This window comes from Oncorhynchus keta, chromosome 31 (genome assembly GCF_023373465.1).
Source record: "Oncorhynchus keta strain PuntledgeMale-10-30-2019 chromosome 31, Oket_V2, whole genome shotgun sequence".
NCBI lineage: Eukaryota > Metazoa > Chordata > Actinopteri > Salmoniformes > Salmonidae > Oncorhynchus > Oncorhynchus keta.
In genome coordinates, this window is record NC_068451.1 from 26534588 (window position 1) to 26560595 (window position 26008).

At 42.6% G+C, this 26008-nt stretch overlaps 2 protein-coding genes across 2 annotated transcripts; one reads left to right on the forward strand and one right to left on the reverse strand.

Annotated features, from left to right (window-relative positions):
- Positions 1-1683: 1683 nt before the first annotated feature.
- Positions 1684-13503, reverse strand: LOC118364154 (visinin-like). The gene is made up of 4 exons (XM_052489252.1): positions 13441-13503; positions 12737-13274; positions 5652-5763; positions 1684-2504 (listed from the first exon to the last, which is right to left on the reverse strand). Exons 2-4 carry the CDS (start codon positions 13115-13117, stop codon positions 2416-2418), a joined length of 582 nt encoding a protein of 193 aa, XP_052345212.1. The 5' UTR covers positions 13118-13274; positions 13441-13503; the 3' UTR covers positions 1684-2415.
- An 8573-nt stretch (positions 13504-22076) lies between these two features.
- Positions 22077-23392, forward strand: LOC118364155 (transmembrane protein 100-like). Its single transcript, XM_052489255.1, has 2 exons — positions 22077-22260; positions 22570-23392. Exon 2 carries the CDS (start codon positions 22773-22775, stop codon positions 23199-23201), a length of 429 nt encoding a protein of 142 aa, XP_052345215.1. The 5' UTR covers positions 22077-22260; positions 22570-22772; the 3' UTR covers positions 23202-23392.
- The last annotated feature ends 2616 nt before the right edge of the window (positions 23393-26008 follow it).

Sequence of the window (26008 nt, forward strand, 5' to 3'; positions counted from 1 at the left end):
TATTTCTCTATATGTCTGCGGTATCTCTACTGTAGTTATCTCTGTATTTCTCTATCTGTCTGTGGTAGCTCTACTGTAGATACCTCTGTATTTCTCTATCTGTCTGTGGTACCTCTACTGTAGATATCTCTGTATTTCTCTATCTCTCTGTAGTAGCTCTACTGTAGATCTCGCTGTATTTCTCTATCTGTCTGTGGTACCTCTACTGTAGATTTCTCTGTATTTCTCTATCTGTGGTAGCTTTACTGTAGACCTCTCTGTATTTCTCTGTCTGTGGTACCTCTACTGTAGATATCTCTGTATTTCTCTGTCTGTGGTACCTCTACTGTAGATATCTCTGTATTTCTCTATCTGTCTGTGGTACCTCTACTGTAGATATCTCTGTATTTCTCTATCTCTGTAGTAGCTCTACTGTAGATCTCGCTGTATTTCTCTATCTGTCTGTGGTACCTCTACTGTAGATTTCTCTGTATTTCTCTATCTGTGGTAGCTTTACTGTATACTTCTCTGTATTTCTCTGTCTGTGGTACCTCTACTGTAGATATCTCTGTATTTCTCAATCTCTCTGTAGTAGCTCTATTGTATATCTCGCTGTATTTCTCTATCAGGGTAGATGAACAGGCAGAGACAAGTTAAAGAAGAATATTTAAGCCTTGAGACAATTGAGTCATGGATTGTGTAAGTGTGCCATTCAGAGGGTGAATGGGCAAGACAAAAGATTTAAGTGCCTTTGAACGGGGGATGGTAGTAGGTTCCAGGTGCACCGGTTTATATCAAGAACTGCTGGGGTTGGTCCACCACCCAAAGGACAGCCAGCCAGCCAACTTGACACAACTGTGGGAAGCATTCGAGTCAACATGAGCCAGGATCAATGTGGAGCACTTGCGACACCTTGTCGACTCAATATTAGGGGCTGGCCACCACTATGTGTGTAAGACACTGTAAATGTGCCATCAGTTCAATCAATTCACAAGCATAAGAGGACACAAAGCAGATTACATTTATGTCACCTTTATTTAACCAGGGAGGCCAGTTGTGAACAAGTTCTTATTTACAACTACCACTTGGCCAAGATAAAGCAAAGCAGTGCGACACAAACAACAACACAGAGTTACACATAAACAAACATACATTCAATCACACAATAATTCCCTGCAGCTAGACGGAGACAAATAAGAGAGAGATGGAACGAGAGATAGAGAAGGAAAGATTACAGAGAATTTGCTTCTCTCTGCTTTCCGATGTTGGACAGCAGATTATGACAGTAATCCCGAGTTGGACAGAGAGGAGGGAACGACTGAGGAGGGAAGGGAGGAGGATGTGGGGGACAAGAAACGGCCTTGGAAATAAATATAGGACTCGGACACAACTGTGCACGCACAGGCACGCATGATACATTATAATACACACACATATTTTCATGTCGTCAGAAAATCTATGTGTAAATATGATCAAAAACGTAAGACCCTTGGCCTTTGTTTGTGAATCCCATATTTTAATACATGAAGTCACTGTTTGGACAATAGGAACCATATAGAAACCTTACTATTCTTACTGAAAACCGACTATTTTTAGGTCACGGACTAATTTGTGGGACATCAAGGACACACACACACACACACACACACACACACACACACACACACACACACACACACACAAAATGATTTGCAATACACAGAATTTATGAGAAAAGCTTTAATTGATTAAAACAAAAAGACAATTGCAGGATCAAATCTAAAAGCCACCATCACAACCATGCACATTCCTAATGGAGAAAAAGGTTTGTTATTCTACAGATTTTCAATTTCTTTTCCCAAATACCTGTGTCCGAACTGTTATCATTTATCACATTTACACACTTCAAATTTCCTTCTACAGCAACACCATTTAGAACTTCTTAGAATAATGAAATGTATAGACTGAGCAATGGTTACCAAATGATCCAGTCCATGAGTATTCAGGACACTGCAAAACACTAGACCACCATTACTTTTTCACAATCATCTCACAGTACCAAAAAGCTATTGTATCTTCAATCGGATAGGAAAACAGCATTTAGCAGGGATGTTGTATCAATATACAAACAAATAAATATACTTGTGCCTCAATGTTTCTGTCGTATTTGTATTGCATCAAACACTAATTACAATAGTGGCCATCTACCTTCATATTTATCACACCTACCTTCATAAAACAGCCTCAATCCAATAGACATACATGCACAGACAGACATGTATACTATAACCAACATAAACCCCTACTTTCTTAGAAGGTACAGTGAAGACAATTAAGACACCGCCATACAAGAGTATTTACACAGAAGAGAAAGACAGAACATTAGAATACAATGACAAAGAGGAGGAGAGGAAGAAATAGCGTGTGAAGGAGAAAGAGGGAAAGAAGAAGGGAGGACTAGTCACTGATGGGTTCGTAGTGGATGAGACGCATGGCGTTTTCGTTCTCGGTCACCCCCTTGATGAACTCTCCCTCTGCCAACCGGTCTGAGAGAGTGAGAGCAACAGAGAGAAATTGTAAAATGATTAGTGTTTGACTCCATACTGTATGTGTACTGTATATACCATCTGTCAGTAGTTCTTCAAAATTACATACTGTATGTGTACTGTATATACCATCTGTCAGTAGTTCTTCAACAGTACATACTGTATGTGTACTGTATATACCATCTGTCAGTAGTTCTTCAACAGTACATACTGTGTGTGTACTATATATACCATCTGTCAGTAGTTCTTCAACAGTACATACTGTATGTGTACTATATATACCATCTGTCAGTAGTTCTTCAACATTACATACTGTATGTGTACTATATATACCATCTGTCAGTAGTTCTTCAACAGTACATACTGTATGTGTATTATATATACCATCTGTCAGTAGTTCTTCAACAGTACATACTGTATGTGTACTGTATATACCATTTGTCAGTAGTTCTTCAACATTACATACTGTATGTGTACTATATATACCATCTGTCAGTAGGTCTTCAACAGTACATACTGTATGTGTACTGTATATACCATCTGTCAGTAGTTCTTCAACAGTACATACTGTATGTGTACTATATATAGCATCTGTCAGTAGTTCTTCAACAGTACATACTGTATGTGTACTGCATATACCATCTGTCAGTAGTTCTTCAACAGTACATACTGTATGTGTTCTGTATATACAATCTGTCAGTAGTTCTTCAACAGTACATACTGTATGTGTACTGCATATACCATCTGTCAGTAGTTCTTCAACAGTACATACTGTATGTGTACTGTATATACCATCTGTCAGTAGTACTTCAACAGTACATACTGTATGTGTACTGCATATACCATCTGTCAGTAGTTCTTCAACATTACATACTGTATGTGTACTATATATACCATCTGTCAGTAGTTCTTTAACAGTACATACTGTATGTGTACTATATATACCATCTGTCAGTAGTACTTCAACATTACATACTGTATGTGTACTGTATATACAATCTGTCAGTAGTTCTTCAACAGTACATACTGTATGTGTACTGCATATACCATCTGTCAGTAGTTCTTCAACATTACATACTGTATGTGTACTATATATACCATCTGTCAGTAGTTCTTCAACAGTACATACTGTATGTGTATTATATATACCATCTGTCAGTAGTTCTTCAACAGTACATACTGTATGTGTACTGTATATACCATTTGTCAGTAGTTCTTCAACATTACATACTGTATGTGTACTATATATACCATCTGTCAGTAGGTCTTCAACAGTACATACTGTATGTGTACTGTATATACCATCTGTCAGTAGTTCTTCAACAGTACATACTGTATGTGTACTATATATAGCATCTGTCAGTAGTTCTTCAACAGTACATACTGTATGTGTACTGCATATACCATCTGTCAGTAGTTCTTCAACAGTACATACTGTATGTGTTCTGTATATACAATCTGTCAGTAGTTCTTCAACAGTACATACTGTATGTGTACTGCATATACCATCTGTCAGTAGTTCTTCAACAGTACATACTGTATGTGTACTGTATATACCATCTGTCAGTAGTACTTCAACAGTACATAATGTATGTGTACTGCATATACCATCTGTCAGTAGTTCTTCAACATTACATACTGTATGTGTACTATATATACCATCTGTCAGTAGTTCTTTAACAGTACATACTGTATGTGTACTATATATACCATCTGTCAGTAGTACTTCAACATTACATACTGTATGTGTACTGTATATACCATCTGTCAGTAGTTCTTCAACATTACATACTGTATGTGTACTGTATATACCATCTGTCAGTAGTTCTTCAACATTACATACTGTATGTGTACTATATATACCATCTGTCAGTAGTACTTCAACATTACATACTGTATGTGTACTGTATATACCATCTGTCAGTAGTTCTTCAACATTACATACTGTATGTGTACTATATATACCATCTGTCAGTAGTACTTCAACAGTACATACTGTATGTGTACTGTATATACCATCTGTCAGTAGTACTTCAACAGTACATACTGTATGTGTACTATATATACCATCTGTCAGTAGTTCTTCAACATTACGTACTGTGTGTATTTGCATTTGGTTCAATGAGATGAAAAATGTTCTGTGGAAAAAGCCATGTTTTGGTAGGGAGTGAATCCTCAGGTGGCTGCTGTGTGTGCATACCCTTAAACTAAAGGGCAACTCTCCTGTAATAAAACACATGATGAACAATGTAATCTATGTAAGCTGGACGGACGTCCTACAGCTGCTGAGCAAAGAACATGACATAAAACCTTTCCTCTCATTACCAACAACGCAAGTCACAACAACCTACTGTGTGTGTATGTGTTTGTGCGTGAATGTGTTTGTGTGTGTGTTTATGCTTGTGTTTGTGCGTGAATGTGTTTGTGCGTGCGTTTGTGCGTGTGTTTGTGCGTGAATGTGTTTGTGCGTGAATGTGTTTGTGCGTGTGTTTGTGCGTGAATGTGTTTGTGCGTGCGTTTGTGCGTGTGTTTGTGCGTGAATGTGTTTGTGCGTGAATGTGTTTGTGCGTGTGTTTGTGCGTGAATGTGTTTGTGCGTGCGTTTGTGCGTGTGTTTGTGCGTGAATGTGTTTGTGCGTGAATGTGTTTGTGCGTGCGTTTGTGCGTGAATGTGTTTGTGCGTGAATGTGTTTGTGCGTGCGTTTGTGCGTGTGTTTGTGCGTGAATGTGTTTGTGCGTGAATGTGTTTGTGCGTGTGTTTGTGCGTGAATGTGTTTGTGCGTGAATGTGTTTGTGCGTGCGTTTGTGCGTGTGTTTGTGCGTGAATGTGTTTGTGCGTGAATGTGTTTGTGCGTGCGTTTGTGCGTGTGTTTGTGCGTGAATGTGTTTGTGCGTGAATGTGTTTGTGCGTGTGTTTGTGCGTGAATGTGTTCGTGCGTGCGTTTGTGCATGTGTTTGTGCGTGAATGTGTTTGTGCGTGTGTTTGTGCGTGTGTTTGTGCGTGAATGTGTTTGTGCGTGAATGTGTTCGTGCGTGCATTTGTGCGTGTGTTTGTGCGTGAATGTGTTTGTGCATGCGTTTGTGCGTGTGTTTGTGCGTGAATGTCTTTGGGTGTGCGTGCATGCATGTCTGTGTGTTTGTCTCTTACCGTTGTCTGGTTTCTCAAAGTATCCCCACAGTTTGTTGGCTCTCTTCTCTGGTGTATTCTCGTCAGACGGTAATTTGGGCAGATCTTCCTTGGGGATTAGTTTAAAGATGGCCTGAGAGTGAGTGAGTGAGTGAGTGAGAGAGAGAGAGAGAGAGAGAGAGAGAGAGAGAGAGAGAGAGAGGAAATAGGGGGTAGGGAGAGAGAGAGAGAAGAAGGGGTGGTAGGGGTTGAGAGAGAGAGAGAGAGGTGGTCGGGGAACAGATCAAGTAAGATTGCATAGACTTATTTTACATTATATATATACAGTACTAATCAAATGTTTGGACACATCTGCTCATTCCAGGGTTTTTCTTTATTTGTACTATTTTCTACTTTGTAGAATAATAGTGAAGACATCAAAACTATGAAATAACACATACGGAATTATATAGTAATCAAAAAAGTGTTTATTAAACAAATCGAGATATATTTTAGATTTTAGATCCTTCAAAGTAGCCACCCTTCGCCTTGATGACAGCTTTGCACACTCTTGGCATATGTGTCCCAACTTTTGACTGGTACTGTATCTACAAGTTCAGAATACTGTATATGACATATGATCTGCTGACATACATTTACATGTAGTTACAGTTTCATTTAGTTGGTGCCTGCAGACTCTCATCATAGCCTTAACATGGGTCTGTGTGCCAATATTGGTTGGTGCCTTGCAATGCCCAATACATGTTTTTTACAGCTCGTCTGAAGGGAACCCATCTGACCACTAGAGGAACCCATCTGACCACTAGAGGAACCCATCTGACCACTAGAGGAACCCATCTGACCACTAGAATAACCCATCTGACCACTAGAGGAACCCATCTGACCACTAGAGGAACCCATCTGACCACTAGAGGAACCCATTTGACCACTAGATGAACCCATCTGACCACTAGAGGAACCCATTTGACCACTAGAGGAACCCATCTGACCACTAGAGGAACCCATCTGACCACTAGAGGAACTCATCTGACCACTAGAGGAACCCATTTGACCACTAGAGGAACCCATCTGACCACTAGAGGAACCCATTTGACCACTAGAGGAACCCATCTGACCACTAGAGGAACCCATCTGACCACTAGAGTAACCCATCTGACCACTAGAGGAACCCATCTGACCACTAGAGGAACCCATTTGACCACTAGAGGAACCCATCTGACCACTAGAGGAACCCATTTGACCACTAGAGTAACCCATCTGACCACTAGAGGAACCCATTTGACCACTAGAGGAACCCATCTGACCACTAGAGTAACCCATCTGACCACTAGAGGAACCCATCTGACCACTAGAGGAACCCATTTGACCACTAGAGGAACCCATTTGACCACTAGAGGAACCCATCTGACCACTAGAGGAACCCATTTGACCACTAGAGGAACCCATCTGACCACTAAAGGAACCCATTTGACCACTAGAGGAACCCATTTGACCACTAGAGGAACCCATTTGACCACTAGAGGAACCCATCTGACCACTAGAGGAACCCATCTGACCACTAGAGGAACCCATTTGACCACTAGAGGAACCCATCTGACCACTAGAGGAACCCATTTGACCACTAGAGTAACCCATCTGACCACTAGAGGAACCCATTTGACCACTAGAGGAACCCATTTGACCACTAGAGGAACCCATCTGACCACTAGAGGTACACATCAGATCACTAGAGGAACCCATCTGACCACTAGAGGAACCCATCTGACCACTAGAGGAACCCATCTGACCACTAGAGGAACCCATCTGACCACTAGAGGAACCCATTTGACCACTAGAGGAACCCATTTGACCACTAGAGGAACCCATTTGACCACTAGAGGAACCCATCTGACCACTAGAGGAACCCATCTGACCACTAGAGGAACCCATCTGACCACTAGAGGAACCCATCTGACCACTAGAGGAACCCATTTGACCACTCCTGTGTGTCATTGTTTACCAGTTAGCTTCCTGGGACACATCATATGCAGCTCCCTGACTCAGATATGTGTTCTGCCCTACCAAGCACAAGAGCAGTAACTGCTTATAGAGTGAAACTGAGAAAAATGACTTCAAAGTTTTAAAATTTTCCCAGCCAAGTGAATTGTAGGCAGATAATTGGAGTTTTGGTTATGTGTTGTCTTACTGAGGTTATTTTTTAATCATATTGACCCTGACCTCTGACATGACCTTTTGCCCTAGACAGGGTTCAGCCTTCTTGCTTGGTACACCCACTGGAATAGTTTCCCACGACAATTGATTTTTTACACAAACTTGTAATCATAGATTTACACTACACTACACGACTATTTCAGCGACACCCGTTGCTGACAGGTGTATAAAATCGAGCCAGAGTCATGCAATCTCTGTATACAAACATTGGCAGTAGAATGGCCCAACTGAAGAGCTCCATAACTTTCACCGTGGCACCGTCATAGGATGCCACCTTTCCAACAAGTCAGTTCATAACATTTCTAGCCTGTAGAGCTGCCCCGGTCAACTGTAAGTGGTGTTATTGTGAGGTGGAAACGTCTAGGAGCAACAAGGGTTCAGCCGCACACAAGCCTAAGATCACCATGCGCAATGCCAAGCATCAGCTGGAGTGGTGTAAAGCTCGCCACCATTGGACTCTGGAGAGGTGGAAACGCGTTCTCTGGAGTGATGAACCACACTTCACCATCTGGCAGTCTGATGGAGAAATCTGGGTTCAGTGGATGCTAGGAGAACACTACCTGCTCGAATGCATAGTGCCAACTGTAAAGTTTGGTGGAGGAGGACTAAAGGTCTGGGGCTGTTTCATGGTTCGGGCTAGGCCCCTTAGTTCCAGTGAAGGGAAATCTTAATACATTCTATACAATTCTGTGCTTCCAACTTTGTGGCAACAGTTTGGGGAAGGCCTTTTCCTGTTTCAGCACAACAATGCCCCCGTGCACAAAGCGAGGTCCATCCAGAAATGTCAAGATAGGTGTGGAAGAAATTGACTGGCCTGCACAGAGCCCTGACCTCAACCCCATCGAACACCAACATCAGTGCCCGACCTCACAAATGCTCTTGTGGCTGAATGAAAGCAAGTCCCAGCAGCAATGTTCCAACATCTCGTTGAAAGCCTTCCCATAAGAGGGGAGGCTGGTATAGCAGCAAAGAGGGGTCCAACTCCATGATCTTGGAATGAGATGTTCAACGTATGTCCACATACTTTGGCGATGTAGTGTATTTGTATGTGTCATATACTGTAGTAGTAACTGCAGCCCATAGCTCAGTGAAGCCAAGGTAAAAGGCAGTAACTGACTTGAGTGATTGTTGTTACTGCTTTCTGTCCTTGGTTTCACAGTAACTTTTTCCAGTTACTGCAAATATGACCCCCCCATTTTCTCCAAAACACAACACAGTGGAGGCAGGATATTTGTCCAGGTGATAAAGCATACAGTTACTGCTCTTTTGGTTTGTAGGGCAGGTGATGACACCTGCATAAAGGAATGACCTGCAGTATGTATTACACACATATCATGGGCTATTTGGCCAATCAAGTGCTATTTCAAAATTAGGTGATTATGCAATGACAAGCAAAATCTAATAAATCCACTGTAATAACAGATTCTAGACCTACGATGTAAATTATCCACATTAAAGTCAATAGTCAATCAGGGGCCATCTGAGTGTAATTTTAGAGTCAGGCCTTAAAGCTGTGACCCACATAGAGACAGGAACCACTCATCTCTCACATTTAAAACATCCAGATTAACGTGGATTATCGCCAAGACCCAGGCCATAGGCCAAACACCAAGATGTCCTCCTCCTTTTCCCCCCTCCCTCCCTCCCTCCCTCCCTCCCTCCCTCCCTCCCTCCCTCCCTCCCTCCCTGTTTGGTTTAGGCTGAGTATTTCCTAAGGTTAATTTAGTGTTTGAACTAGATTGGGATTGGGTGAAATGATCCTAGATCTGTGCCTAAAGCCAACTTTTACCATAGGGGGTTGGCTTGGCAGGCTATTCAGTACAACCTATATAGTACAGCCAGTTCCCCATTGCCCTGACAACTATAATCTTGACGGGGAATAAACACATTTTGGTGCCAGTACGGTACAGTAACACTGGGGAGAGGTGGTGCTATACATGCCCACTGGCAATCTGCCAGGGACAGACAGAAAGACAGACAGAGACAGGCTCATCTCAGGGCAAAGGTACTGGACAATATTTACCTCCCCATCCCTCCCAATTTGCCCTTGACCCTGGCCTGCCCGGTCCCTGTCTCTCAGTGTAAACCCACAGCCTGGCCTGCCCGGTCCCTGTCTCTCAGTGTAAACCCACAGCCTGGCCTGCCCGGTCCCTGTCTCTCAGACTGAACCCACAGCCTGGCCTGCCCGGTCCCTGTCTCTCAGTCTAAACCCACAGCCTGGCCTGCCCGGTCCCTGTCTCTCAGTGTAAACCCACAGCCTGGCCTGCCCGGTCCCTGTCTCTCAGTGTAAACCCACAGCCTGGCCTGCCCGGTCCCTGTCTCTCAGACTGAACCCACAGCCTGGCCTGACCGGTCCCTGTCTCTCAGTCTAAACCCACAGCCTGGCCTGCCCGATCCCTGTCTCTCAGTCTAAACCCACAGCCTGGCCTGCCCGATCCCTGTCTCTCAGTCTAAACCCACAGCCTGGCCTGCCCGGTCCCTGTCTCTCAGTCTAAACCCACAGCCTGGCCTGCCTGGTCCCTGTCTCTCAGACTAAACCCACAGCCTGGCCTGCCTGGTCCCTGTCTCTCAGACTAAACCCACAGCCTGGCCTGCCCGGTCCCTGTCTCTCAGACTAAACCCACAGCCTGGCCTGCCCGGTCCCTGTCTCTCAGACTAAACCCACAGCCTGGCCTGCCCGGTCCCTGTCTCTCAGACTAAACCCACAGCCTGGCCTGCCCGGTCCCTGTCTCTCAGACTAAACCCACAGCCCGGCCTGCCCGGTCCCTGTCTCTCAGACTAAACCCACAGCCCGGCCTGCCCGGTCCCTGTCTCTCAGTCTAAACCCACAGCCCGGCCTGCCCGGTCCCTGTCTCTCAGTCTAAACCCACAGCCTGGACAGATTTGATGATTAAGATTATTGTTAATTAAGAAACGTCTTGCACAGTTCTCACAGCCACTCCTACACGTCTTATCTATCTACAGTAGTGTAGTGGGATGTAAACGCAAGTAAACATTTTTTTTTTTTTTGCACGACAGTTTGTCCACCGTTTGGGGAGAATGCATTGAAAGTATAGAGGTGTTACTTTTTCACAGCGACCGGCTATTTAACCACCTATTTTCCCCCACAATACCCATGTTCACATTTCTGAGCTAATATGTGTATAAACACCGAAAGAGATGCCATCACAATATCAACCTCAACCAGACACCTCTGAAAACTATAGTCTCCATGTGTTACGTTGGTTGACTCTGCCCTAAAGGTTGCAGCTGGGATAGAAAAAGGCTGATAGAAACACTTGGTCTTGGCCAGTGTTGCTCAACATTGATCTTGGGCCGGGGCACCCACTAGGTATGCTGGATTTCACTCCAGCTCGGCATCACTTAGGCTGCGTTTACACAGGCAACCCAATTCTGATCTTTTTTTCAGTATCAGCTCTGAAAAAGATCTGCTGTGAAAAGATCTGACGCGTTTGATCAAAATACAAATTAGTGTGAAAAAGATCAGAATTAGTCTGCCTATGTAAACACTGCCTAAGATACTAATTAATGTATCCCCTTAGAACCAATGAGATAAATGACGTTGAGAGTAAACTACTATATTAAGAAAAATGGTGGTCTGCCAATTCAACTAATCTTTGTTAATGGGAGTAATTGGTAAACAAGAAAATCAACTGTTAAATTGAGAAACCCTGTTCTAGACAACATGGGCTGTGTTCACACAGGCAGCCCGATTATAACCTTTTTTACACCAATTGGTCTTTTGACCAATCACATCAGATCTTTTCACATCGGCTCTTTTTCAGAGCTGATCTGATTGGTCAAAATACCATTTAGTGGAAAAAATATCGGAATTGGACTGCTTATCTAAATGCAGCCATAATTGGTTATGTGTGTTACTTTATTAGTTGATTATCTACAGACTACATACTTTAGGGCCTGAATAAGCACAGAAGCATGGGGACCACAGTAAGTACAGTAGCCTACATTTTCTGGATGCTAAATCATTAATCTTGTGGATTATCAGGAAGGATTGGGTGGCTGAAATGGGCAAGAGCTCTACATTAGCTAATTGATGATTAGGACTGGAACCCACAGCAGGAGGTTGGTTGCACCTTAATTGGGGAGGACGGGCTCGTTGTAATGGCTGGAGCGCACTAGGTGGAATGGTATCAAATACATCAAACACATGGTTTCCATGTGTTTGATGCCATTCCATTAACTCCTTTCCAGCCACTCCTATCTACATGTACAAATCACCTCAACTAACCTGTACCCTGCACATTGACTCGGTACCGGTAACCCCTATATATAGCCTCATTATTGTTATTTTATTGTGTTACTTTTTATTATTTTTTACTTTCGTTTATTTGGTAAAAATTGTCTTAACTCTTTCTTGAACTGCGTTGTTTGTTAAGGGCTTATAAGTAAGCATTTCACGGTAAATTGTATTTGGGTGAATGTAACAATTAAAGTTTGATTTGATTATTATGAGCCGTCCTCCCCTCAGCAGCCTGGGACCTACAGACCGAGGAAAAGAAGGTCACTTTTGACCATTGACTGACTTCTGATGATATACAACATATAGACAGGACCTACATTTAAGAAAAGCCATATTCCCAGAACTCCATAATTTGTTCTCCTAAAAAAGCCTAAAAAAATGTTATGGCTATTATTATTATTTTTTGTCAATTTGGAGGTGACCCACTTTTCCCGTGCCACATACTGTAAATGGTAGAAACATCTACTCTTTTGTATGCCTATGTCCACAAATTTCCCCTTGTCCCATCTTCAAAATGATCATCACCATCATTGATTGATGTTGTAAGAAGGTTCTCCTACCCAGTGGTTCGGGTTTGGATATCTTCTCTTGCCCCTTAATAGTTCAAGGTTCTAATCCTTCCTGGATCTCTCACCTGGCAGATGACTTCCACTTCTGTCTTGGTGATGTATCCGTTCTTGTCCACGTCGAACAGTGAGAAGGCCCACTCCAGCTTCCTCGTCGTCTTCCCACTGGAGGTCATGTGCAGTGCAATGATGTATTCCTTGAAGTCCAGAGTGCCGTCCTCGTTGGTGTCGAATGAACGGAACACATGCTGAGCGTAGGTCTTGGCTTCGCTATCGGGGAAGAAGCGTGCGTAGATCTTTTCGAATTCCTCTGGCGAGATGCGTCCGGTGGGACACTGCTTCTGGAAGTTCTCGTACCACTGGCACAACTCGTTCTCCGTGAACTTGGTGTTGAGCTTCAGGTCCTCCAGTATCTCCTTGGAAATAGCACTGCTCTTGGCGTTCCCCATCGTATTAGCCTGTACTGTGATCTCTGGGTTATGGTCGAAGGCTCTCTGAAGTAGTGCCTTTTTGAGTCACCGATCCGTCTTTTGTTTGGGTAAAATCCTCTGTTACTGTGGATCTTCCTTTCCTTACGTTGACTCAGCTGTCCCGTTCAAAAGATTCCTGAAATAGTTACAAATAGATATTGTCCAACAAGCACAGCACAATCAGATCTCTACAATGGCTGAAGTGTTACCCAGTGTACCACTAGGAACCATACATCAACAAAAGCCTTCAGTACCAGGGAGAAAGAACAGAGAGGGAGGCAGAGCAAAGAGACATGACTTACCTGTGTCAACAGTAGAGAGAGTATGAAGTGATGTGTTAGGGATGGACTGTTGTCATTCTGAAGGGTGACGTAGATAGATAGATGGAGTAGGGAAGGAGGGGGGTGGAATTAGACTGCTACCTTTGGCGACTGGGTTAATTCAGTTAATTCAGGATTTAAGGTGTCTGAGCTTTCACTCAAATTAACTTTAGTTTCCATATTCTCTTTTGCCAAACCGTCTCTATTCTTGTTGGTCTGTGTGTTGGCCAAGGCCCTGTTATCATTATTTAATTTCTCAATAAGAGCCTAATCATAACTTTAGATACGTGTACGTAACTCAAACCTAATAAAAATCAATGCAGGATTTACTTGAAAGTACAAGTTCGGTACGATACTTCAAGTGAGAATTTGTCTTTGCTTGGTTATTGCCACATGACCTAGCCAGGAGAAACATTGGATCATAGACCCAATACAGACACTGTATATGTCACACCCTGACCTTAGTTCCTTTTTCTGTCTCTATTTTGGTTTGGTTGGGGCATGAGTTGGGGTGGGCATTCTATGTTGTGTTTCTATGTTTTCTGTTCTATGCGTTTGGCCTGGTATGGTTCCCAATCAGAGGCAGCTGTCTATCGTTATCTCTGATTGAGAACCACACTTTGGTAGCCTTTTCCCACCTGGTGTTTGTGGGTAGTTGTTTCCTGTTTTGACCTTTCAGGACTGTTTCAATTTTCATTTCTTACATTCACTTTGTTATTTTGTATTTTCGTGTTCTGGTATAATAAATAATCATAGACACTTACGACGCTGCGTTTTGGTCTGATCCTTCCTACTCCTCATCCGATGAAGATCGTTACAGTATAAGATTGTTAGTTGTAACAATGAGTGCTATATCATCTGTTGAGCAAAAACTGAAGTTGTCTGAACCAGTTTCTAGTCTATTATGTAAAGCAAAAAAGAAGTCTGACACCAGTTTCAAGCATCATGGTGGAGGACACAAGTCTGATTGGTCACACTAGTAAATTACTATTCTCTATTTTAAGACAATTAAAGTAAGTGGTAGTTGATTAAGGTTTTGGGTCTGTATGTTCTAGTAAAGACACTTAAATGGGTTTAGCTGAGCAGGTCCTCCTAATTCTAAAACAGCCACCTGTACAGGCCTTTTATAGGAAGTTCAGCTGCCACTGGCCACTTCCTTCCTTCACCTCTCTGCCTCCTTCCCTCCTTCACCCCATCTCTGTCCCTTTCCGCACTTCACCTCTCTGCCTCCTTCCCTCCTTCACCCCATCTCTGTCCCTTTCCGCCCTTCACCTCTCTGTCTCTGTCCCCTTTCCTCCTTCACATCCATGTCCCCTTCCCTTCTTAATGTCTCTGTCTCTTTTCTCCTTCACCCCTCTATATCTGTCCTCTTTCCTCCTTCACCCCTCTGTCTCTGTCCTCTTTCCTGCTTCACCCCTCTGTCTCTGTCCTCTTTCCTCCTTCACCCCTCTGCCTCTGTCCTCTTTCCTCCTTCACCCCTCTGTCTCTGTCCTCTTTCCTCCTTCACCCCTCTCGCTGTCCTCTTTCCTCCTTCACCCCTCTCGCTGTCCTCTTTCCTCCTTCACCTCTCTCTCTGTCCTATTTCCTCCTTCACCCCTCTCTCTGTCCTCTTTCCTCCTCCACCCCTCTCTCTGTCCTCTTTCCTCCTTTACATATGTCCCTTTCGTTCTCTGCTACTCCATCCTATCCATCTCCTCCCTGCTCCTGTCCCCTTCACTTGTTTTATTCTGTCCCCTCATCCTTCCCCTCTGTACCCCTTCTCTCATTCCTCTCCTCCACCTTGTCTCCTTCTGTCCCCTTTCTGTCACATCCACTTTGTCCCCTTCCCTTTTTTGTCTCCTCTCTGTCTCCCCCACCTTGTCTCTTTCTCTCCATCCTGCACATACTTTTCCAGGAAGCTCGGCTCCTAGATGTTTATCCTCTCTCTGGCTTGTCTCTCATCATGCCTTTGTTTTGTCTCTACACTAAGTGTAAACATACAGTACCAGTCAAAGGTGTGGATACCACTACTCATTCAAGGGTTTTTCTTTATTTCTACAATTTCCTACATTGTAGAATAATAGGGAAGACATCAAAACTATGAAATAACACATATGGAATCATGTAGTAACCAAAAAAGTGTTGGACAAATCCAAATATATTATATATTTTAGATTCTTCAAAGTACCCACGCTTTGCATTCTCTCAACCAGCTTAATCTGAAATGCTTTCCCAACAGTCTTGAAGGAGTTCCCACAGATGCTGAGCACTTGTTGGCTGCTATTCCTTCACTTTGCGGTCCAACTCATCCCTAACCATCTCAATTGGGTTGAGGTCGGGTGATTGTGGAGGCCAGGTCATCTGACGAAACACTCCATCATTCTCCTTCTTGGTAAAATAGCCCTTACACAGCCTGGTGGTGTGTTGGGTCATTGTCTTGTTGAAAAACAAATGATAGTCCCACTAAGCGCAAACCAGATGCGAAGGCATATCGCTGCAGAATGCTGTGGTAGCCATGCTGGTTAAGTATCCCTTGAATTCTAAATAAATCACAGACAGTGTCACCAGCAAAGCACCCCCACACCATAGCACCTCATCCTCCCTGCTTTACGGTGGGAACCACACATGCGGAGATCATCCGTTTACCTACTCCGCGTCTCACAAAGACACGGCGGTTGGAACCAAAAATCACAAATTTGGACTCATCAAACCAAAGGACAGATGTATCGGTTTAATGTCCATTAGTCGTGGTTTCTTTGCAGCAATTCTACCATGAAGGCCTGATTCATGCAGTCTCCTCTGAACAGTTGTATCTGTTACTTGAATTCTGTGAAGCATTTATTTGGGCTGTAATTTCTGAGGCTGGTAAATCTAATGAACTCTGCAGCAGAGGTAACTCTGGGTCTTCCTTTCCTGTGGCGGTCCTCATGAGAGCCAGTTTCACTTGAAATGTTCCGGATTGACTGACCTTCATTTTTTAAAGTAATGATGGACTGTCGTTTCTCTTTGCTTATTTGAGCTGTTCTTGCCATAATTTGGACTTGGTATTTTATCTTCTGTATACAACCCCTACCTTTTCACAACACAACTGATTAGCTCCAACGCATTAAGAAGGAAAGAAATTCCACAAATTAACTTTCAACAAGGCACACCTGTTCATTGACATGCATTCCAGGTAACTACTTCATGAAGCTGGTTGAGGGAATGCCAAGAGTGTGCAAGCTGTCATCAAGGCAAAAGGTGGCAACTTTGAATAATCTCAAATATAAAATATATTTTTAATTTGTTTAACACTTTTTTTGGTTACTACATTATTTCCTATGTGTTATTTCATAGTTTCTGATGTCTTCACTATTATTCTACTATGTAGAAAATAGTAAAATAAAGAAAAACCCTGGAATGAGTAGATGTGTTCAAACTTGTGACTGCTACTGTAAATCTCTTAACATGTCCTTCCCTTCTCCCTCTTTAAGTGTTTATTTAGACAGAAGTATTGCTGTAACGCCCTGTAAGTCCCTTATGGTGCTTTTCCATTGAGACTTACCCTCACACCAGTGGACCGTCAGTGTTTTATGTTAATGTCAGCTCTAGTGTTGTTGTGTTTCAATCAGAGTCCTATACTACAAATCAGGTTTGAGGAGTTATCGAGGTAACTTTGGTCATCTCTGAGTTCTACTCGGGATAACCGGTACCACGAACATGTCTCGCCTTTTAGCCAGTTACATTTCTATGGCAACAAATCCTTCAAAACGAACCTGCTCCGGGACAGGTTAACTCCATTTCTCCTGAATGATGTGTCTGAGCTGCGACATGAGGACCAATTAAATCAGATTCCCTCCCTCTCTCAAAGATTGCGTCATACTTCCCCCCCTTCAATTGAGGAAGATGACTGAGCAATAAAATATTTAATCAAAGAAAATTTGTGCAAAAAAATTGTAATGTTACAATACCTATCAAATTACACATTTAGTAATGAGAGAATGCATTTGAACTTCATGCACAGTAAAACTTTTGTATGACAATACAATTATTTAATCGATAGGAGTGGGGAAAAAAGTTATTGTGCATTGATAAGCACACCAAAGACGGCATTAATGATAAAAAAAAGACGCCACTTCAACACTCCTATTTCACACCGTAGCCTGAACTTAGATTTCAGCAGGCTGGGGCTAACGTTAGCGGCAGGGGGACAAGACATATTCACCGTCATAGTACGGATAGCCTGAGCTGGAATGTGAAGCTAACTGAGACTGGCTAGCTTTAGAAAACCCTGGGTCTGGCTTGTTTCGTAGTATACCACTCAGGAGTGTGACACCTAAGACTATAATTAACAACCTCTGCATTATTCAAGACTGTTGCTTGTGAGAAGGTGTTAAAGTTCACAGTTAGCCATGGTTATGTAAATGCATCAGGTTTAAAGTACCCAGGGCCTTGCCTCCAAATTAGAGCAAGTCCGCTGTAGCCATGGCCCAGTGAGACACGGGTGACGGCCTGCGTAAGTGGAAACAGAAAAGTCTGATCCGTTTGGGAAAACACTGGGGCAAATCCTTGTTGGAAATGAGCCATTACTGTCTCTTTCCCCACTCTGTCTGTCTTTGTTTTGTCTGTGATAGGAACATGTATCCCTCTTTACTAACTCCTACCCACCTGGACCCCCATCTCCGTCGCTAAGTCTCTATTTTTCTTGTGGTAGTGTAGTTTGTCCTTCTCCTACTCCCTTTCCTCCTCACACATTTATTTGTGCCTGTACTATCAGTAATAAGGTAAGGAATTGTCCAAAAATGACTTACAATGAACCCACACAGCCACTATGTGACGAATAGGTAACAACACAAGTCCAACTGTAGCGTTGCAAACACCATGCTCCTTCTAACCATATTCCATGCAACTTCACCATTGGAACACCATATAGAGGTTTACATGTCCTACCCTAACCCTTTCAATAGTAAGGGGCCATTGATTGCAAGCTTACCCCCCCAAAATCTAGCTTATCTATGGGTATGACGTGTTATGCTCGACTCTCTCAGTTTCCCACCACAACACTAGAAAATGGCCAAACAGTAGAACCAGCTCACCTACTTTTACACAATGATTTGACTGTATCATGCTCAGTGTTTCTTTTAATAAAAAAATGAATAGTTTCACCATATTAAAACAAGTGTTACTCACGAATCACATTAAATAAATTGTCACGACTTCCGCCGAAGTGGGCTCCTCTCCTTGTTCATTCGGCGTTCGGCGATCGACGTCACCGGCTTTCTAGCCATCACCGCTCCATTTTTCATATGTCCATTTGTTTTGTCTTGTTTCCATACACAATTGGTTTTCATTTCACCAATCAATCTACTTGTATTTGACCCTCTGTTTCCCATCATGTTTTGTGTGTAATTGTTTCATGATATGGTGGTGTTTTATTACACGCTTTATTTTAGTATGTTCCGTGTTTTGAGCGCGTTTGATTTATGTAGTGCTCTCGTTTTTGGAACTAAAATAAAAGTGAGCCTGTTTACATCCCTCTACTCTCCTGCACCTGACTTCACCTCTTATACACCCATTGACATAAATAATCATCTGCAGAAATGACTTTGTCAAAAACTCTAAATAACCAGGACTTTACAATGATGGTGAAAACTTGGGGAAATGTTGGGGTTAATTGACTTGGGACATGCCAAAATTGGGAATTTCAGAGAAAACAACTCATTTAATTGAATGAAAACACATTACTATTGATATTTTTTTTACCATGGTTTAGTTAAGTTACAGCAGTATGTAACCCAACTGTTTAAATTGAGTGTTTTTATCAAAATGTACACACAATGTCACAAGGACATAAAATGCATTCGAAGAACAACCTTTTACATATTTGGGTTGGGACGATCCCGAATTGCTTCAATAATCACAAAGGTTGGTAAAATAACAGTATGCCGGATAACTTTTGTTATTTTGATGTGGATGTGTGAGTTGACAACGTTTGTTCCTCCTATGCCTATACCTTAGGCCATCTATAACCATCCCTCTTCCTCCTGTCCTAATTTGCCCTTACATCTGATTCTTACCTGTTCCTATCTAACTCTGTCAAAAGAGGATTTTCTCTTCTCTATAAATATACCCAGTGAGCTTGTTCATTGGATTACCACTGCCCCGCCCTGCTCCAGTCTGAGCCAATTACCATCACCCCCATCACTCAGAGAATTACTACCCCTCCCCTCCTCACAAAAACAATCCCTGGCCTTTGCCCTGTATTCTCTGAGCTCCAGATAGAAGTTACCCACAGGCCCGGTGTAGGTTCCTAACCTTGACATACCCACAGGCCCAGTGTTAGATTCCTGACCTTGACATACCCACAGGCCCGGTGTAGGTTCCTAACCTTGACATACCCACAGGCCCAGTGTTAGATTCCTGACCTTGACATACCCACAGGCCCAGTGTTAGATTCCTGACCTGGACATACCCACAGGCCCAGTGTTAGATTCCTGACCTTGACATACCCACAGGCCCAGTGTTAGATTCCTGACCTGGACATACCCACAGGCCCACTGTTAGATTCCTGACCTTGACATACCCACAGGCCCAGTGTTAGATTCCTGACCTTGACATACCCACAGGCCCAGTGTTAGATTCCTGACCTTGACATACCCACAGGCCCAGTGTTAGATTCCTGACCTGGACATACCCACAGGCCCAGTGTTAGATTCCTGACCTTGACATACCCACAGGCCCAGTGTTAGATTCCTGACCTGGACATACCCACAGGCCCAGTGTTAGATTCCTGACCTTGACATACCCACAGGCCCAGTGTTAGATTCCTGACCTTGACATACCCACAGGCCCAGTGTTAGATTCCTGACCTTGACATACCCACAGGCCCAGTGTTAGATTCCTGACCTTGACATACCCACAGGCCCAGTGTTAGATTCCTGACCTTGACATACCCACAGGCCCAGTGTTAGATTCCTGACCTTGACATACCCACAGGCCCAGTGTTAGATTCCTGACCTTGACATACCCACAGGCCCAGTGTTAGATTCCTGACCTTGACATACCCACAGGCCCAGTGTTAGATTCCTGACCTTGACATACCCACAGGCCCAGTGTTAGATTCCTGACCTTGACATACCCACAGGCCCAGTGTTAGATTCCTGACCTTGACATACCCACAGGCCCAGTGTTAGATTCCTGACCTTGACATACCCACAGGCCCAGTGTTAGATTCCTGACCTTGACATAACCCCTTTTTGTGATAGCAAAGGCATCTGCTGAAACTAACGGTTACAGAATGTATTTTTTACAGTAACAGCTCTAATGCTGAATTTCCTCCTCAGACCTACGCCGCATCAGTGTGCCATCATGTGTTTAAGTTCATGTAGGCTGTAGTGTTATTTGGTTTCCATCAGGAGTGTGACACTAAAGACTTGGGGTGAAAAGGCAGGAGTAGACTATCAACAACGAGTAAAGAGCAGAATCAACAACATCTGGGTCATCAAGACAGTTGCTTTGTGAGAACGTGTTAACCATAGAAAGGTGTTAACCCATGTTCACAGTAACCATTGTTATGTAAACAAAGGCTGAAAAGTATCAGTGGCCAGGCCTTGGCCCCAAGTCAGAGCAGGACCGTCGATGCCATGGCCCAGTGAGACACAGGTACAGGTCCGTGGAGATAGAATCATACACGTCTGAGCCCTTTGGGTTAAACACTGAGGGAAATCTCAGGTGGAAACATAGCATTATTATATGTGCTTCATGGCTTCAGATCAATATTGGCACCTTTCTGGGAATGTCAGAGTTTGTTCGTAAACAGTCGTACTAGCTGCCATGCCAGGAAACCCCTGCGTTACACAAGCAGTTAACGTCTGTCTGTCTGTGGTAGGGATGTCTTCTGGTTTTCAGACAGATGGGAGCCTCATTCTGTGGCCTGGGAAGAGGATCATCCTGGGTTCTTACTGACACATATAGGTAATACGGCTGAACCTCCGTGACCTCTCCATCTGTGTCCTCCACAGGTCTGCATTGGTAAATGACCTCCCAGTACCTTATGGATAACAACATTCAGGCTGTTGATATATTTTTCCTGACCGTAGCAAACCGCAAGAAGCAGTACACTGAAAAGCAAATTCCATACAGTTAAATACAGTACTACTGTACTTAGAAGGTCTCATTTCCTCAGGGTCAAAATAACCAGCTATAAACCTAAATATATGAGCACAGGGGTGGAAAAAGATGTTCTGAGGCTTTTTATGAACACACAAATTCACCGTTGCTAATGTGATTTCTTTGCAGTAGAATAGCGCAGAAAGGGCACTTAAAGAGAGGAAGTGATATTGGAAACAAGGAGAGGGAAACCTTTTAAGAACTAGAAAAAACAAACTCTAGGTCTACCCAAACAATGCCTTGGTGGGACCCGACCCAAACCTTCAGAGAGAGAGAGCGAGGGAATGAGGGAGAGAAAAAGGAAGGGGTCCTAGATAAATACCAGTTAATGGGTCATAATGAGGCTTAATGACAGACGAGACCTTCCTACTGAATACAGAGAACAGCAGAAACAAACAATTGATAACAACAATCATAACAACTATGTCCGCCTCCGCCTTTGTAGGCGTCACATGATAAAGGTGACAAGCAATGAGTCGTCTGCTCCCATTTCTTGAGAATCTCCCCACAGAGAAAGTCAACACAGTTTGGCCTTTACCGAAGATGACAAAACCCATACATTTGGGCTCTTCAGTAATCGAATGATTTTCATGAATGTAAAGGACGTCCACAGACCAACATTTTACACATCAACCAATGTGCTCTTTGGTCCAATATTGATAGGAAGCCACTGAGGTGAGTATTTATTTTCACTCAAATTAAATAGTTTTCTTTCTCTTTAAAAACAGTGTTTTTTTCTTTCTCTTTATTTAATGCTTGAGTTAAAGCTCTAGAGTCATGTAATATTGATTAGAGACTTCTATAGCCTGATTTAAACACTGTAAAGACAAATACGTCTATATGAAGATATCCTGAAGCAATAAAGAAAAAATCCTCACATTACATAAACAAGAGTGATCTTGTCTATGTAATATATTGGTTTGTTACTGGTTGTTGTCACTGATCAATTACATTATATTGCATCACGATCATATCATTCAATAGGAAAAACTGCAGACGAGATGAACACCTCCATCCACGTACTTTAACTGACTACTTTGTGGCACTGGACTGGACACAAGACTGGACACAGGACACAAAGCCAAGAGAGCGACAAAGCAAAGAGAAACATACAAAAGGAGTAACAGAGATATTTACAGAAGCTAATAAAGGAGTACGAAAGAAACATCTAAAAGATAACAACAAAGATGGAGACCCTGGATCCCTCCGCTCTCGCAGGTACCACCTCCGCTGTGACCTATGACTCCAAATCAGAGATGGTGACCCTACCAGGAGGGGTTGTCTCTGTGGCAGGCATCACTGTGATAACCGGGGGCGCTGAACTGTCCTGTGGCTCTTGCATGCTAGCCTTTGGTGTTTGGGGCACTCTTATTGGCCTAAGCGTGGTTGCCCTGGGTATCTGGGACCAATCAGTTCAGGTAGGGGGTCGGACCTCGCACCTCCTGGGGCTGGGATTGGTGGTTCTGGCTATCAGTTTTGGGGTGGTGGGCAGTGTGGTGGGCTTTCGCTTCCTGACGAAGGGGAGGAGAGAGATAACGAGGGAGGAGAGGGAGGATGGGAAGGTGGTGCTCATAGGGGAGAGAGGGAGGAGTGTTAAAAAAACTGTGACTGTGTAAAAAAAAAATGAGAGATACGTTTTCAAGTTATGATTGTTGCACATAGTGGTCTGGCTGTGTTGCACAGGGTCACACGTTAGTATTAGTGGAAGAACAGTTATGTTTTATATGTATGTTATGAATTTGTTTCACACCATAAAAATGTATTTTGGTTGAATAACTTTAAGATAAAATATTTGACCATCTCTGGCTCCATGTGTAAATGCCAATTATTTCCCCTTGTTCTGGTGTCACGTAAACAGACCTTTATCTCTCTCTCTCTCTTTTCCCTCCTCAATCTCCCTCTTCAATCTGGGTGGAATGCAACAGGAAAGTGTGACGATGAGAGGTTTCCTGTGGAAAACAAAACACAATTTTCTATGTGATGCAAGTAGTTTAGAAGATTACTTTTCACATGGTCATTGCACGTCACTCTTCACTATTTAGTCAGACAGGCCCACCGTTTGTAAAACATAACATTTCCATTATCTGTTACGGCTCTCGTTTGTGGAATGACCGGACCAAGATGCAGCGTGGTAGGCGTACATCATTCTTTTTATTGATGACACCAAAATGAAAATAACAATGACAAAAATGAAAGCGGACAGTTCTGTAAGGCAAAATAAACTATACAGAAACCATGATCCCACAAAACCCAAAAGGAAAATGACAACCTAAATATGATCCCCAATCAGAGACAACGATAGACAGCTGCCTCTGATTGGGAACCATACTCAGCCAAAAACACAAAGAAATAAAAAACATAGATTTTCCCACCTGAGTCACATCCTGACCTAACCAAACATAGAGAATAATAAGGATCTCTAAGGTCAGGGCGTGACATTATCAAATCAAATCCAAGTTTATTGGTCACATATACAGATTTGCAGATGTAATCGCAGGTGCAGTGAAATGCTTGTGTTTCTAATTCCAACAGTGTAGTAATACCTAGCAATAATAATCCATAAGAAAAAAATATATACTGTACATGATTAGAATACAGTATATACAGTACCAGTCAAAAGTTTGTACACACCTACTCATTCCAGAGTTTTTCTTTATGTTTCCTATTTTCTACACTGTATAATAATTGTGAAGACATCACAACTATGAAATAACACATATGGACTCATGTAGTAACCAAACAAGTGTTAAACAAATCAAAATATATTTTATATTTCATATATATTTCAAAATAAGATAAGCACATTTTTTAAAATTATCTTGTCGATTGATGACCAACCAAGAACACTGCCTGCAACAGAAGAACCATATCTCCACCTTAAAACAACCCATGACTGCAACAGAAGAACCATATCTCCACCTTAAAACAACCCATGACTGCAACAGAAGAACCATATCTCCACCTTAAAACAACCCATGACTGCAACAGAAGAACCATATCTCTGCCTTAAAACAACCCATGACTGCAACAGAAGAACCATATCTCTGCCTTAAAACAATCCTTGCTGCTTTATTCAGTGCATTCTGCAGCCTCCTAACTTCACTAGATAATGCATTTCCCAAGACCACCGAACAATAGTTCACTTGACTCTCAACCAATGCCTGTGTTATTTGCTGAAGGATTTTCCCTGGTAAATATTTAGCTATCTTTCTGATTATGCATGCTGTTTTAATATATATATATTTTTTTACATAGATTAGTTATTTGAGACGACCATGATAAGCAGTTGTCTAGCTGCACTCCCAGTAGTTTGGTTTCTGCCACTTCTTCAATTTGTACTCCTCCCGTACTTAATTGTATCCTATGCTGTTTTGGCCATTTCCTAGTTGAACAGACCAACATAACTTTGGTTTTCTTGGTGTTTAAAGCAAGTTTGTTTTGGCAAACCCATTTCCTGATAATCTCCAAATCTCCTTGCAAAGCTTGTTGTACCTGTTGAACCGATTGTCTTGCTGCATAAATTGTATTATCATCTGCAAATATAGTAGCTTGAGTTTCAACCAAGGCATAGGGAAGGTCGTTGGTGTATATTAAGTAGAGAAGTGGCCCAAGGCAGCTGCGCTGTGGTATTCCACAGTTTAACACATTAGGGGAAGAAAATGAACCATTGATATAGGTGGACTGTTTCCTGTCAGTTAGATATGACTGTACCCAATTACATGCTACCTCCTTAAAACAATAATGCATTAATTTTGTCAAAATAATTTCATGATCCACTAAATCAAATGCTGCACTGAAATCTAAAAATAGTACACCTACAAACCTGCCATTATCCATAGCATTGAGCCACTGGTCAGTCATGTCAACCAATGCAGTGGTAGTGGAATGGTTTTTGCGATAAGCATGCTGATTGGCTGTAATCAGATCATTCTTTTCCATATACTCCCACATTTGTCTACTCACAATACCCTCCAATATCTTACTGAGTGTAGGGAGTAGACTAATTGGTCAACTATTGGTAGGAGTAATGGGTTCTTTGCTGTCTTTCGGAATAGGACACAGTTTCGCATGCTTCCATACATTTGCAAACAACCCCTTTTCCAGTGACCAATGTATCTCAGTGGAACTGCAATCTGGGGAGCAGCACAGCGAAGCAAAAAATTGTCCATAAGACCATAACCTGTAGATTTACCATCAGGTAATGACTTCAATAGGGTTAACACCTCCTCCACTGACACCGTTTGTAAAAGAGCAAATCTTATTGCTCATAATATGATCATCAATCCTTTGAACAATAGCTTGTTTGGAAGAATTTCTGTCTACATTGTTGCTTAGTAATTACATTTTCTGTGTAAAAAAATCTGCAAAATGATTGGCAGTATAAACTGGTTTTGTTATTATTCTCCCGTCAACCTCCACACTA

Bases quoted from the DNA above. Each gene is read 5' to 3' on its own strand.
- LOC118364154 (XM_052489252.1), bottom strand. From the start codon at position 13,117: ATGGGGAACGCCAAGAGCAGTGCTATTTCCAAGGAGATACTGGAGGAC. The intron at 5,764-12,736 runs GTGAGAGATCCA...ACTCACTCTCAG, and splicing joins AAGTGGAAGTCATCTGCCAG to GCCATCTTTAAACTAATCCC. The intron at 2,505-5,651 runs GTAAGAGACAAA...TCACTCTCTCAG, and splicing joins CTTTGAGAAACCAGACAACG to ACCGGTTGGCAGAGGGAGAG.
- LOC118364155 (XM_052489255.1), top strand. From the start codon at position 22,773: ATGGAGACCCTGGATCCCTCCGCTCTCGCAGGTACCACCTCCGCTGTG.